Consider the following 16,669-nt stretch of genomic DNA (forward strand, 5'->3'; position numbering starts at 1 on the left):
TAGTCAAAAATGGACGCCTGTACATTCAATAAAAAGTTAAATATACATAGTCTAGATCATTCTAAAGTTATACAAACATCTGGGGACACATATGTATCTTATTTCCTTCAGAAAAACGGTTTTATAAAAGTGATGTATTGAGATAATTTTAAAAAGTATCTGACAATTATGAATGGTCCCCAGTATTACAAAATGTGATTTTCAGTGTATGAAAACCAAAAAAGGCCAACCCTTCAGAGAGTGTTTTATATTATACAAACAAGTTTTGTAGAAAAATGATCCAGCAAATGCTTGAGTTAAGAATATTTATATTTTTCCAATTCTTTACACTTTTATTAACACACTTACAAAAAAAATAACATTCAAACACTGAAAAATTAAATAACTTTGGAAGCAGAGCTCATAGCTTTCTGCTCACATATAAGTGACAATTCTGGGCTGTTGGCACAAAAAAATAATCAACATTCATAAAACCCTTACTACTATATATCAAACATAAGTTAAAATCATAGGCACTAGTTTATCAAATCCACATTTCATCTGTAAGAGTAACCACAGCGAATCCTTAGATTTTTCCTAAACAGAAAAATTGGCAATACACAAAGGCTTTCTAGTAAAAAGGCAATTTTTCTCTTTAGGAAACTAAAAGTCAATAGTCTGTGGTAGCATAACAGCAGGTAAAATTATACTTTACCTAACTCAGATCCATTATGTTCTTAACAAGTGATGAAAATTTTAAAGAAAAATAGACATTTTTTTTCTGATGCAGCCATTAAAAACACAAAGTTAAATAACCTGAATATTCCTTTTGAAACTGATAATCTAACTTAAAAATATAATGGGTATTTTGTAAGAGTTAAAATTCCCTTTAATTATTAGATTGCAGCATTTTTTTTTTTTGCAATGTTGCACTGAAAACTGAGACCTATTTTTCCTCTTGTTGTATACGTGGTTTAAAAAAGACAGTGGCTAGTTCTTGTACTTACTTAGATTTTTACAAGAGATACCCCTCTACCCGAAACAGATGCGTTATCTTCCTCTGAAAAGCAACATTTTTAAGTTCATCATTATATGTGGAATTCTGGCGCCATCCTTTCCTGACCCACCTCCATCACCCTCAAATCCAAGAATAAAATTTCTTCCTTGCATCATACACCAAAATACACTAGCACTGGCAGTTTAAGCTTCCAGCAGCTGTGCTAACTGAATGACTCCTTACTGGCCAAGCTAATAAAGACTACCATGGTGTCCATCATGGCAGAACAGCGGTCTTGATCGTAGTAAAAGTTTCATCATTCTCTCAACCTATAAACCTCAGTGCTATCCTGAATATAAGCTTCCCATTTCTCTCTCAATTTCTTTTGCCAACTTACAGAAAGTCTTTGACTAACAGAAGATGAAGGTTATGTTCAAATATCTAAAATCCTTTAGTGACCTGACTGCCAATATTTTAGAGCTGTACAAATTAAATATTTAAAAACAGACCTCACCATGAAAAAATGAGATGTCTGCAGAAGATGGAAGCTTTAGTTTGGTAATAGTCAAATAAAATCCAAATTAGTTATTTCTAGGATATACATAAGGGCCATCACAGAGCAAGTGTTTAACAGGTTAGAGTCACATGTAGTAGGTTTCATCTGTACCCCCAAATGCAAAAACTGACATCAGACAGAATCTAAAAGGGACATATTTTCAAAGGGTGTTTTGAAACAGTTGCTCAGTTTAAAGCGGATCAACTTAAATAGGACTCAGCAGGCTATAATATCCCACCACATAATAGGCTGCTAGGTCAATTAATAGTAACAATACAACTGTCATTATCAGAGTTTTTGGACATTAAGTGCATAGATTACAGCCCCTCCCCCTTATTGTATGGTTTTGTTCCAGGTTATAAGCACTGAAGTGGTGTTATTTATATCAAGAATAAAGACACATACTACTTGCTCTTTCCCATCATGGAAACCTGCTAATAAAAACAAGATCTCTTAGTCCTATAACAGATAACAGCATGTGAAGAAGTTGGCTTCAATAGCAAAGGCTATCTTTCCTGAGCCAGGAGCTATAAAGTTTAGAAAGATTGTACAACTGATATTAAGCCCTTTTGGCAATCAAAACAAACACACAAGTCTGATGTGTCAATGCAACATGATGGATGGATGCATGGTGTAACACCATCTGGTGGTGGTGATATGTGAGCTACATCCAAAACTTAAGATTAAGCAAAATGACAATTTTTCTAATGAATCTGCAAAAAATAATTTATAGGATTCTCCCAAATTTAGGTATCGTGTTTTAAATCTCTAGCCCAGGTTTCTTCCCACCCTGTCCCCTTCCATCTCAATCTAGTTTCCTGGAGTACTAGTGAAACGTTTTAGATAATTAGTCAGAATATTAGTTCTCATTAACACAAATATTTATTGATACTATGTATACAGTAACTTAGGTTGAACGTGAAGTTTTGGATAGCTAGAATTCACCTTGTGCACAAAGGTATGCTCTCATTTACAGATGGGCATTTCTCTTTGGCATCCATTAGTTTTTTGCCCAGATATTGGCCTCTGTCAAATATTAAAAAATCAATTCAGTTGCTATTAAATAAAACTAAAAGTGATTCCATGGAGAGTGATTGTATGATTACCAAACACATCTGATGTTAAATGTCATTAAAGTGCTGTTTGATCATCTCTGTCAATTTGTGCTAATTAAGACAGAGAGGGCTGGGATTTTATAAATCCCGAGTCTTATCTGAACAGTCTGCATATAAAAGTTGTCTTTTAGCCTGGTGAAGGGGCATCCATGAAGCTGTGGACTTCTGCATTCCTTTCTTTGCTGGTCAGTAACAGCCATCTTTCCAACTGTCATCTTTCATGCTGCCATAGGTCTTAGGAGCTGGCAAGGATCTGAAATAAAGCAATTTTACAGAAGATTTGCAAGGTTTTATGGAACATTACCATGCTATCTTCCACACATATCAATTACTTTGTAGGCTGCAACACAATCCAATGTTCCAGAGGACTATTGAGATCAACCCTCTCCACAGCGATCAGCACAACCATTCTACACCAGGCATGTCCACAACTCTTAAGTTTTACTAGGCATCAGGTGCCTGCACTAACCTCTCTTTTGTTAATACAGCCACTGCAGTAAGAGAAAAGACTGTCTGGTCTTTTCCAACCAAATGGATCACCAAACTTATTACTTATTTGAGGGGTAAACTGATGAATGTGTTATTAGTGGCGTAGTGCCACCATCATTAGAGAGGCAAAATGGGATAGTGCTTAAAAGGACTCTGAAGTCAGACATACTTGGAACTGTAGGTCTTACTAGTTGAAATCTCAGGCAAATTACTTAACTTCATTAAATTTTAATATTCTCCTCTGAAAAACAGGCATAATAACAGTACCTACATGCCTAATGCTATAGTAAAAATTAAGTAAGGTGTGCATGTGCGTGCTAAGTCACTTTAGCCGCGTCCAACTCTGCAACCCTATGGACTGAAGCTCGCCAGGTTCCTCTGTCCATGAGATTCTCCAGGCAAGAATACTGGAGTGGGTTGCCATTTTTTCCTCCAAGGGATCATCCTGACCCAGGGATTGAAAAGCTGTTGTACTCTATTGAACTAAATAATGTAATATATTTAAAAAAAAAAAAAATGTAATATATTATCTTAAAATACAAGAAGCATGATTAATTCGGCTTCAATGCTTGTGGCACAAAAGCACCTTTTTCATGCAAATAAATACTTCAAGTTTAATATATTCAACACCTACTGATGGTGGTAAGCACATTCTTGAAAGGTACAGATATGCCTACACATATATGACTCCCAATCTGGGCAGGCTCAGAATCATCTGAGGACTAAACAAACAAATTTGAAAAGAGCATACCTACAGATTTGGGGCTTCACACCAGATCTACTCTTTGTGGGCAAAACTTAGGCCTCTATATTTAGATAAATTCCACAGAAGATTCTGAACTGTAGTGAGATTTGAAAACCAACCTCCTAGATTATACACTCAGACCTGACAGCTACAAGTTTTATCTTAAATCTCATTGTAGGTTCTACTATGCTTTTAGTATCTTTACTGAATATCATTATATTCAAAATGAACAAATACCACAACCAGATGGAGTGGTTCTAACAATTTTTCCTAGGAATTCATCAAGACGTTTAATCATACCAGGCACCTGAGCAAATTTAATCTGAACCAAAGATATAATACCCCAATGTCCCAAGTGAGAATTTCCTGAAAGTAATGTTTTATTCAAATTGTAATGATTCTAGTGGGAACCCACTAGGACTCCTGATTTTCACTATCAAATGCAGAACTGAAGGTAATTTCTGTCTACCCATTTTCCTATACTTAAGAAGGTCAAAACAGAGTATCTGCCACTTACCTGCGAACAGGCTGTGCAAGTTTGCTGCGAGGCACTGGTATACCCCCAGCAGAAGGGGCACTGGGTCTGGGCAAGCCACTTCTCATCACAGTTGTCCCTGCAGGTCTGGTTAGAGTAGTGCTGTTGATATTGCTGGGAGGATTTGCTGGGACTGTGTTCTGAACCATGGGAGGCCCAGGTGAGGAAGTGGTTTGCATGAGTTGTGTTGTTTCTTGGCTACCAGGAGAACCAGAGCCATGGTTACTAAATGCTTTTACTGGTTGCCGGAGAGCCAAAGGAGATGGTGCTGCAGGGGAGCGGAATTTACCTGGAGAAGGTACTGCAGAATGGCAAAGAAAAATCAACGTTTTCAGTGGAAACCAAATGCAAGTGAAACTGCTGCTTTATGACTGGGCACCAGTACATCTGTATTCCTGAAAATTCATTCTATAGAAATGCAAGGAGTAAAGAATATTTCTGGGGTAACATATACATTTACATAAAGATCACTAGCAGCTCTTAAGTAACCAAGTCCTTACTCAGAGGACTGTAACTATCCTTGATAACAGTGTTTTAATTTTTAACTAGGTCAGCTAGGAATCCACAATAACAGAAAAGACACTGCAGCATTCTGTTTCAGCAGGCAACCAACCTAAGCCACGTTCTAGAGTTGAAAAAAGTGTTGGCTACTAGATGGTTGACTAGAATTTCAAATACACTTTCCCCTCAAAGAAACAGTCAAGTAAACATGTATCAAGTATCTGGAAAGTAAGTCCTCTCTCATCTACAGTGTAACTTAAAATTTAGAAACTCAGCCTGCTTCTATTGCTGTGCTTCAGCAAGTAGGGAAGTTAAAATCTAGGGGCATATCAAGAACTATACGAAGTCATAGGATAGAGATGGTATGTTTTGCTGGAACGTCAATCCTACCAAGTAATTAGTTAAAAGACATAGTAAAACTAGTAATGATACACAAAAGAATTAAATGTGCAATTGAAGTGATTTTTGTCAAAATAAGACTTCAAAGTAAATTTTATTATTGTGGTGGTCCATTAGCATTGTAAGTTCAGATGTTGAGGGATTCATTCATCCTTTCCTGTTTATTCTATTTGGATAAATCACCCCTGGAAGGTTTCTTCAAATACCTATGAATGCCTACATACAATATAAATAAAAAATATTACCTTAACATGCTTTACCTAACAAAGAACTCTGGGGTGGGGGTTCAGAGTGAATGACAGGTGGGGGGTAAGGGAAGGAGAGTTCCGAGGAAAAGGGAGAAAGAAATCAGAGTCACCCTGTTCTCTGTCAACCTGCATTACTTTGCCTAGGATATGAATAGAGAGAAAGTTTGACTGTGTGTCAAAATCCCAAGGAACATTAAAATGAGGGACGAGGGGCCCAAGCACCACCCCCAGAAAATCTTGTTTGGAATGAAATCAATATACTTATTTTAAAACCACAAGAGGAGCTTCTGACCATGTTGACAAAAATAGGCAGGGCTTACTCTACTGCTATAAGCACCTCTATAACTTGGGTAAGATACATAAGAATGATTTTCAAATATTAAACAACAGGCAGTACAGGCCTGTAATTCCTGAGAGAAGGAAAATAAATGTGATGAGCTCTATTGGCACCCGCTTTTTTTTTTGGGAGGGGGGTTGTGGATTTTTTGGATTATAGAGTAAGGAGGAGGATCTAGAGAATATCAAAGTTACCTTGCTGAGTTGAGGAGACAAAAACTGGAATCTGAGGGGCAAAGTACCTTAGAGGAGGGAGGTGCTCCAGAAGACCTCTATAACTCAGTTCTGTTTGAACCTCTGCCTGAATATTGAGCTGGGCATGCACCAAGTAAAGCTCCATAAGACTGAACAAAGCAAGCATGGAGTAAACTGAATAGTTTCCAAAGCTTATACGAGGACACGTTTGAGTTTCAACCAATTAGAGCAGAGAATCCTTGCCAAACATTCAGGGCAATCAAGGGACACTCTAAAAGGAATAAACTAGTTCTAGAATAAAATGATTCTAAATCCATTCTCACAAAACTCAGCAAAAAAGCCACCAAAGCAGGGATCAGCAAGCTACCACTGATGGAAAACTAAAATGCTTCTGTAAACAAAGTTTTATTAGAATATGGCAACATTTGTATGTTTATGTTTATTGTCTATGGCTGCTTTCCAGCTACAAAGTGTAGTTAACAGTTACAATAGAGACCGTATCAGCCATGATCCTAAAATATTTACTATCTGGTCCTTTGAGAAAGTGTTTGCTGATCCTTGTTATAAGGATCACACTAATCTATAAATAACTGTTTACCAGAACAAAGTCTACACTATTTAAAATTAGATAATAAAATCTAGCATAGAATATAAAACTTCACAATGCCTACTAACCAATAAAAACTAGTAGACATATAAAGAACCTGTAAGGTGATAACCAAAACTAGGCTAAAAATTAGCCTAGTCAGGATAAACAGATTAAAAAGTCACAGGGATGACTGAGCTACCAGGCAAGGACTTTATAAAAACTATTACATACAAGCTTAAGGATATAAAAAAATATATAAACATGAGGTGAGAATTACAAGAGTTTTAGAAAAGCTAGAAAGAACTTTTAAAAAAAACTTTAGGAATTCTATTCTTCTTATTATTTTTGGCTGCACCCTGCAGCTTGTGGAGAGAAAACAGACTTAAAAAAGTCTCCCAAGGCAATAAAAGTAAAAGTGAAAATAAACAAATAGGACATAATCAAACTTACAAGCTTTTATATAGCAAAGGAAACCATAAACAAAATGAATAAACAACTTAAAGAATGGTATAAACTATTTACAAATGATAAGACAAACAAGGACTTAGTTTCCAAAATACACAAACAGCTCATATAACTGAATAGCAAAAACAACCAACCAACTGAAAAATGGGCAGAAGACCTACATAGACATTTCTTCAAAGAAGATATACAGATGGGCAATGTGCACATGAAAAGATACTCAACATCACCAATTACTAGAAAAATTCAAATCAAATCTATAATAAGGTATCACCTCACACCCATCAGAAAGGCCATGATAAAAAATTCTACATACATGTAAATCCATGGCTGATTCATGTCAATGTATGACAAAAACCACTACAATATTGTAAAGTAATTAGCCTCCAACTAATAAAAATAAATGGAAAACAAAACAAAAAACTCTACAAAATAATAAATGTTGGAGATGGTGTGGAGAAAAAGGAACCCTCCTACACTAAACTGATGCAGCCACTATGGAAAACAGTATAGAGGATCTTCAAAAAATTAAAAATAGATCTACCATATGATCCAGCAATCCCACTCCTAGGCAAACATCCAGACAAAACTACAACTCAAAAGATAAACACAACCCTAAGTTCATAGTAGAACTATTCATAATAGCAAAGACATGGAAACAACCTGAATATCTGTCAACAGATGAATGGATAAACAAGATGTGTTACATATACACAATATAATACTACTCAGTTGTAAAAAAAGGGATGAAATAATGCCACTGGCAGCAACATTGACCTAGAGATTATCAGGCTAAGTGAAATATGTTAGAAAGAGAGAGACAAATACCATATGATATCACTTATATGTGGAATATAAAATATGACACAAATGAACCAATTTATGAAACAGAATCAGACACAGAGAATAGACTTGTGGTTGCCAAGGGGGAATGAGTGGGGGAGGGATGGATTGGGAGTTTTGGATTAGCAGAGGCAAACCATTATATATACAGTGGATAAACAACAGGATCCTACTGCATGGCACAGGGAACTACATTCAATATCCTGTGATAAAACCATAATTAAAAAGAATTTTTAAAAATGTATATACATGTATAACTGAATCACTTTGTTGTACAACAGAAATTAACAGAGCACTGTAAACCAACTATTAATACTTCAAGACAAAAAAAGAAAGAAAGAAAGAAACAGAATTTTCAGGGACCTGTGGGGTTACATGAGGCTGATATCTGTATGTCACTGGAGTACTAGGAAGAAAAGAGAAAGAAAGGACAAAAAGTACAGTGGGAAACAATGACTTCCGTATATGAAAACTCACCATATTTGCTAAAGGACATAAACCTGCAGATTCAAAAAACTAAGAGAACACTAAACTAGATAAATCCAAAGCAATCCATGTCAAAACACATCACAGTTAAACTTTTGAAAATGAAACACTTCTCTCTCTTGAAGTCAGAGAGAGAAATAACACATAACCTATAGGGGAAGATGAATTTTTAACAACAGTGGACTTCTCATCATAACCCACAGAGATTAGAAGAAAAGTAGCGTAAGTTTTCCAAGAGTTGAAAGAAAAGAAATGTCAACCCAGAATCCTATATCCAGAGAAAATATCCTAGAAAAATTAAGGGAAAATCAAGACATTCTCAGACAAGAAAACCAAGACAATGTGTGGGCAGCAGACCCATTTCCTCCCCAGCCCCCTGCCAAGAAAACCCAGCTGAACAAGTTCTATAAACAGGCAGAAAATGATAAAAAGATGGAAACTTGGAATACCAGAAAGGGAGAAAGAACAAAGTAAACAAAAATATAGGCAGACACACAGGTTTTCCCTCTCCTTGAGTTTTCAAAATTATATTTTCAGGTTGAAGAAAAATTTATAAGACTAATGTCATTGGAAATATTAAAGTAAATATTTAAGACAATTATAAATAGGGTGAGGGTAAAGATACATGAAAAAAGGTAAGGTTTATATACTTGAACTGATATAATGGTAACATCAACAGTGAAGTGAAGTGAAGTGAAAGTCACTCAATTGTGTCTGACTCTTTGCAACCCCATAGACTATACAGTCCATGCAATTCTCCAGGCCAGAATATTGGAGTGGGTAGCCTTTCCCTTCTCCAGGGGATCTTCCCAACTCAGGGATCGAACCCAGGTCTTCCGCATTGCGGGCAGATTCACTGCAGGTGGATTCTTAACCAACTGAGCTATGAGAGACTGATATGTATATATGATGTTATGCATATATAATGTAATACAGCCACAACAATAACTATGCAAATATATGCACTCAAAAACACTACATTTAAGTCATTTGTGGTTGCTATAGTGGAGAGAGAAAATCAAACAAAGTTGGTCAAAAGGTACAAACTTCCAATTATAAGATTAATAAGCACCAGGGATATAATGTATTGATAGAACTTAATTAACTGCTGTATGTTATATATGAAAGCTGCTAAAAGAGTGAATCTTAAAAAAAAAAAAAAAGAGTGAATCTTAAGAGTCCTCATCAATTTTTTTGGTTTTGTAGCTGCATGAGATGATGGATGTTCACTAAACTTCATAACATATGGAAATCAAATCATTATGTTGTATACCTTAAATATATACAGTGTTATATGCCAATTACATCTCAATAAAACTGCAAGGGAAAAAATATTGTAAGTCAAAATGGAATTCTAAAGAACGTTCAAGTGACCTGCAGGAATGCAGGAAAAAGAAAACAGAGAAATGAAAAACAGGGAAAACAAACAGGAAACAACAATAAAATGTCAGACCTAAGTGTACAAATAATTACACGAAATGTAAATGACCCATCTGTACCAATTAAGACAGACTTGGTAGAAACGCATTTAAAATATAACCTAACTTCATGCAGTCTGTAAGAAACTCACTTCAAATATAAAAATATAGGGAGGCTGAAAGTTAAGGGATGGAAAAGATATATCACGCCAACAATACAAAAAGCAAAGCATGTTTACACTAACATCAGATAATTAAAAAGAAAATTACACAGGACAAGGAAGAATAATACATAATGAAAGCAGGGTCAAATTACCAAGACAAGCAAATCCTAAATGTGTACATACTAAAGGCAGCCAATAGCTATAAACATGTGAAGGAGAAACTTTGAACTGAAAGGAGAAAAGAGAAACCCACAACAGTTGGAGATTTCAACATCCCCCTTTCAACTAATAGAACCAGACAGAAACCAAGCAAGCATATGTAAGAACTCAATATCGCCTCCACCAATCAGAATCTAACTGATATTTATATCAACAGAACAGTCCACTCAACAACAGGAAAAAACACATTCTTTTCAAGTGTCCACAGAAGCCAAATCAAGACAGACCATACCCTGGGCCATAAAGCAAACTTTAACTTTTTAAAAAACTGAAATTACAAAGAGTACTTTCTCTGATCATGATACAATGAAACTAGAAATCAATAACTAAAAGGTAACAAAGATTTAAAAAACCCCTTGAAGACCAAATAATATACTTGAATAGAAATTTTATAATATATGCAACTGAATAAAAATTAAAATACAAAGTATCAAAGTTTGTGGGTCATAATTAGGAAGATGTCTTACATCAGTAATCTAAGTTCCTAACTTCAAAAACAGAAAAAGTAGAGCAAAAAAACTCAAAGCAAGCAGAAGAAAATAATAAAGGGCAAAAATCAATGAGACTGGGAATAGAAAAACAAGGGGAAAAAAAATCAACAAAATAGAGTTCTTTCAAAATTGACAAGCCTGATAAAATAAAAAGGAGAGAAAATACAAAGTATTAGTATCAGTAGTGAAATGGGATATCACTACAGACCCTGGAGACATTAAAAGGATCACAAAGGAGTACTGAGAACAACCCTACATGTTAATTTGACAATTTAGATGAAAAGAATCAGCTGTTCAAAATGCACAAACTACTATGACTCACCTGGTATGTAACAGATAAACTGAATGGCCATATAATTATTAAGGAAACTGATTAACAACAATGGATCATCTAGTCAAAGCTATGGTTTTTCCAGTGGTCATGTATGGACGTGAGAGTTGGACTATAAAGAAAGTTGAGTGCCAAAGATTGGTGCTTTTGAACTGTGGTGTTGGAGAAGACTCTTGAGAGAGTCCCTTGGACTGCAAGAAGATCCAACCAGGCAATACTAAAGGAGATAAGTCCTGAATATTCATTGGAAGGACTGATGCTGAAGCTAAAACTCCAATACTTTGACCACCTGATGTGAAGAACCAGCTCCTTAGAAAAGACCCTGATGCTGGGAAAGATCGAAGGAGGGAGGAGAAGAGGATGACAGAGGATGAGATGGTTGGATGGCATCACCGACTCAATGGACATGAGTTTGAGTAAGCTCCAGGAGTTGGTGATGGACAGGGAGGCCTGGCATGCTGCAGTCCATGGGGTTGCAAAGAGTCAGACATGACAGTGATTGAACTGAACTGACTGAACTGAATTTAATAACTCGAAACCCTCTGAAAGAGAAACCTCCAGGCACACACAGCTTCACTGAAAAAATCTACCAAATATTTAAAGAGGAACTAACACCAATTCCATATAGTCTCTACCAGAAAACAGAAGAGGAGAGAATAAATCGCAATTCATTTTATGAAATATCAACCACAGAAAAAGACAGTGTCAAAAAAGAAACTTGCAGACCAATACCCCTCAGGAGTATGGACATAAAACTCTTTAACAAAATATAAGGACAAAGAACTCAGTGATATATTAAAAAATTATACACCATGATCAAGTGGGTTTTTTTCCCAGGATGCAAAGATAGTTCAATATTTGAAAATCGATCAACATAATCCTCCACAGTAACAGGCTAAAGAAGAAAAATTACATGAGCCTACCTATTGATGGAAAAAAGCAATTGACAAAATTCAACACATATTCATGACAAAATTTTCAGAAAAACATGGAATAGGAACTTTAACTTGATAAAGAGCACCTACAAAAAAATCTACAGCTAACATTATACTTACACTATACAACAATATAAACAATATATAATAATAACCTCAGATATGCAGATAACACCACCCTTATGGCAGAAAGCAAAGAACTAAAGAGCATCTTGATGAAAGTGAAAGAGGAGAGTGAAAAAGTTGGCTTAAAGCTTAATATTCAGAAAACAAGATCATGGCATCTGGTCCCATCACTTCATGGCAAATAGATGGACATACAGTGGAAACAGTGGCTGGCTTTATTTTTGGGGGCTCAAAAATCACTGCAGATGGTGGCTGCAGCCATGAAATTAAAAGAGACTTGCTCCTTGGAAGAAAAGCCATGACCAACCTAGACAGCATATGAAAAAGCAGAGATATTACTTTGCCAACAAAGGTCTGTCTAGTCAAAGCTATGGTTTTTCCAGTAGTCATGTATGGATGTGCAAGATGGACTACAAAGAAAGCTGAGCACCGAAGAATTGATGGTTTTGAACTGTGGTGTTGGAGAAGACTCTTGAGAGTCCCTTGGACTGCAAGGAGATAAAATCAGTCAATCCTAAAGGAAATCAGACCTGAATAGTCACTGAAAGGACTGATGCTAAAGCTGAAACCCCAATACTTTGGCCACCTGATGCAAAGAACTGATTCATTTGAAAAGATGCTGGGAAAGGTTGAAGGCAGGAGGAGAAGACGACAACAGAGGATGAGATGGTTCGATGGTATCACCGACGTGATGGACATGAGTTTGAGTAAACTCTGGGAGCTGGTGATAGACAGGGAGTCCTGGCATACTGCCATCCATGGGGTTGCAAAGAGTCAGACATGACTAAGCGACTGAACTGAACATTATACTTAATGAGGAAAGACTGAATGCTTCCCCTCTAAGATCACGAACAAGGTAAGGATATATGCTCTCATCACTCTTACGCAACTCAGTGCTAGAAGTTCCAGTGAGTATAATAAATAAGAAAAGAAAACAATGGACTTAGGTTAGTGCAAACATAACTGAGGTTTTTTACATTGTTGAAACTTATCATTTGATACTGGAATACATTCTTAATAAAGGTGGTTATGTTACACATCATTTTAATGCACATTTCTTGCTTTATGCTTTTTGCTAATGACTTATTACTTGTTGTTTTTTATATTTTAGACTATGGAAATGTTAGACAAAAAGCAACTTCAAGTGATTTTCTTATTTAGTTCAAAATGGGTCATAAAGCAGCAGAGACAACTTAAAGCATCAACAACACATTTGGCCCAGGAACTGCTAGCGAACATTCAGTGCAGTGGTAGTTCAAGAAGTTTTACAAAGGAGAGGAGAGCACTGAAAAGGAGGAGCATACTGGCCATCCACTGGAAGCTGCCAACTGAGAGACATCATCAAAGCTAGTCCTCTTACAACTAACCACACGAGAAGTTGCCGAAGTCTCAATGTCGACCATTCTATGGTTGTTTGGCGGCAGAAGCAAATCGGAAAGGTGACAAGTCTTGGTAAGTGGGTGCCTTATGAACTGACTGAAAATAAAAAAATCGTCATTTTGAAGGGTTGTCTTTTTTTATTCTACACAATGAGCCATTTCACAATCAGATTGTGATATATGATGAAAACAGGATTTTGTATGACAACCGATGATGACCAGCTCATGGTTGGACTGAGAAGAAGATCCAAAGAACTTCTCAAAGCCAAACTCAATGCAAAGAAGGTCATGGTCACTGTTTGGTGGTCTGCTGTGGTTTGATCACTACAGCTTTTTGAATTCCAGCAAAACCATTATATTTGAGAAGTATGCTCAGCAAATCAATGAGATGCAACAAAAACAGCAATGTTTGCAGCCTGCATCAGTCAACAGAAATGGCCCAATTCTTCTCCATGACAATGCCTGACTGCACATTACACAACCGACGCTTCAAAAGTTGATCATATTGGGCTACGAAGTTTTGCTTCATCCGCCATATACTCCTGACCTCTCGTCAATAGACTACCATTTCTTCAAGCATCTCGACAACTTTTTGCAGGTAAAATGGTTCCACAACCACAGGAGGCAGAAAATGCTTTCCAAGAGTTCATCAAATCCCGAAGCACAGTTTTATGCTCTAGGAATAAGCAAACCTATTTCTCATTGGCAAAAACGTGCTGACTGTAATGGTTCCTATTTTGATTGATAAAGGTGTGTCTGAGCCTAGTTATGATTTAAAATTCATGCTACAAAACTGCAATTGCTCTTGCACCAATCTAACAGATTTCTAGGAAAGACGAGGGCAGAAGAAGAAGAAGTGTCAGAGGGTGAGAGGGCTGGATGGCATCACCGATGCCATGGACATGAACTCCAGGAGACAGTGAGGGGCAGGGAGGCCTGAAGTACTGCAGTCCAAGGGGTCACAAAAAGTCAGACGTGACTGGGCAACTGAACAACAACAACAACAGATTAGGGAAAAAAAACTTTCTCCGTGAAAGTTTCTATCCTTGGGATAGAAAATCCCAAAAAACTTTCTATCCTTGGGATAGAAAATCCCAAGGAATCTAAAAAACAAACAAAAAATAAAATCTTCCAGAAATTCTAAGCTCAGGAAAGTCATAAAATGGAAGATTAACACATAAAAACTGATTATATTTCTATATGCCAGCAGTAGGTGCATGGAAATATAGATTTTAAATGCAATACCACTTGCACTGCACCCCAAAAGAGAGAAAATAATACATAGATGTAAATCTAATAAAACAAGTTTCAGCAAATATCATAGGTTAGCTGTGAAGATCAAATGAGTAATGTATAAGCAAACTGTTGATAAAATATAAAATATTACAGGATTTATAAAACAAATCATATCCATGCCTCCCATACCAAGGGAATATGGTGCCTTTCAGCCTGCTGCAGCTCAGTTCTCTGGAAAGATATTCAACAATGCCACTCAGGACAAGTCTCTGAGGCTGTTCTGATAAATTGACTAAAATATAGGGATTAAGTAAATTAGGCTCTATTGCCCAAATTAATTATGACAGCAGGATATAATTTCTCTTTACTCATTTTGGATATCAAGAATTACACTTGAACCAAGGCACAAAATGAAGGAATGTTACCTGCTCCAAGCAAGAATTAGAATTCTATTTATAAAGCTGACATACGACTAAGAATGTTAACTGTGGTGTCAGAGTCATCTCTAAAATGGAATGGTGGGTGATATGAGGATTCTTGTTTTAGAAATATTCATTTTTGTCTTTTAATAAGCATTTAATAAAAATGCTAAGTTTATTTTCTATTTAAGGCTTAAATGATTCAGCAGGCACTTAACTCTAAAAAGTAGAAACTGATTAAACTGTATACTGTCTTTATCTTGATAAATATTCACTGAATATTTTTACAAATAATCTATCACAACATTAAACACTATCTTGCAATATAAAAGCTAGACATATCAAGTGGTTGTTTTCACAGTCATGTGTCAACCAAACTACAAATTACATTAATTGCATAATTTTAAAAAAATATATAAATATCCAATAAATAAATAGTTTGCAATAAAAACACACATAATGCCAAACATTTGTCACCAAGACTAATGGGTAACAAAGTATTTATTAAAACACATATGCCATTCAATTAATAAAGAAAGAAAAAGGGACAAAAATACTTCCTTGTCAATTATCCTAGTTACACTAGTCATTCCAGCCCCTCAATGATCTATGCACCATAAATGATGGGCAACAGGTTACTGACATAACAAGGACTTTTAAAATAATTTCTGGTTATTAAAGACCACAGAGATGAAGTAAATATGATTCTCTCATTACAAAGTTAAAGAATCCTTGTTAAAAGAGATGGTAGTAACCACCGAGTACAACCCTTCCACTACACAGTGAAGGAAAACTGCCATAATCACAGAAATCAATTGACCAAATAGATAAGAAAATGAGGCCTTGAATCTAGGTCTCCTAATTCCCAGACTGGTAATACCAAAAGAGAAACATCTCTGGGAGTAAAAGTTAAAATATCATTTTTACCATTTCAATTTCTCAGACTCAGAAAATTTATTCATGGGGCTACTATCCTATGCAGGTTTTATAAAATATGACACCAAGGTATATTAAACTTTTAATGGCTGACAAGTAGTCATAAAAAAGTCTTTGATTTCTGCTTTTGTTAGTGCACAGTACTTGCCATTATTTTTCTAAGAATATAAAGAGAATATTTATTAAACAAAGAGGCAGAAGAAACCTGTGAGAATCTGCTTCACTAGCTTTTCTTCCATATATACAAAAACACTAATAGATAATAAATAAGCTACCAAAAAAAATCTGCAGCATCAGCAGCATTGTTCACAATAGGTACAAAATCTGAAACAACTCAAATTTCCACCAACTGATGAATGGATAGACAAAATTTGTTTGTGTCTATACAATGGGATATTATTTGGTAATAAAAAAGGAACAAAGTAAAAAAAAAAAAAAAAAGAACAAAGTACTAATACATGCTTAATACGATGAACTTTGGAAATGTTATGGTAAGTGAAATAAGCCAGCTGCAAAGATCACATATTGTATGATTCTACT

The 16,669-nt window shown here is 35.8% G+C and overlaps 1 protein-coding gene across 3 annotated transcripts in view; it reads right to left on the reverse strand.

The window, feature by feature from the left end:
* Positions 1-291: 291 nt before the first annotated feature.
* Positions 292-16,669, reverse strand: part of SLAIN2 (SLAIN motif family member 2) — a 70,362-nt gene continuing 53,984 nt past the window's right edge. For all 3 annotated transcript variants that reach the window (XM_065914151.1, XM_065914150.1, XM_065914152.1), the window contains 2 exons: positions 4,399-4,717; positions 292-2,900 (listed from right to left, as the gene is read on the reverse strand). In XM_065914151.1, coding sequence (XP_065770223.1) covers positions 2,834-2,900; positions 4,399-4,717 — 386 coding nt within the window. In that variant the 3' untranslated portion in view covers positions 292-2,833. The remainder of the gene's footprint in view (positions 2,901-4,398; positions 4,718-16,669) is intronic.

The sequence above is a fragment of the Muntiacus reevesi genome, chromosome 22 (genome assembly GCF_963930625.1).
Source record: "Muntiacus reevesi chromosome 22, mMunRee1.1, whole genome shotgun sequence".
Lineage (NCBI taxonomy): Eukaryota > Metazoa > Chordata > Mammalia > Artiodactyla > Cervidae > Muntiacus > Muntiacus reevesi.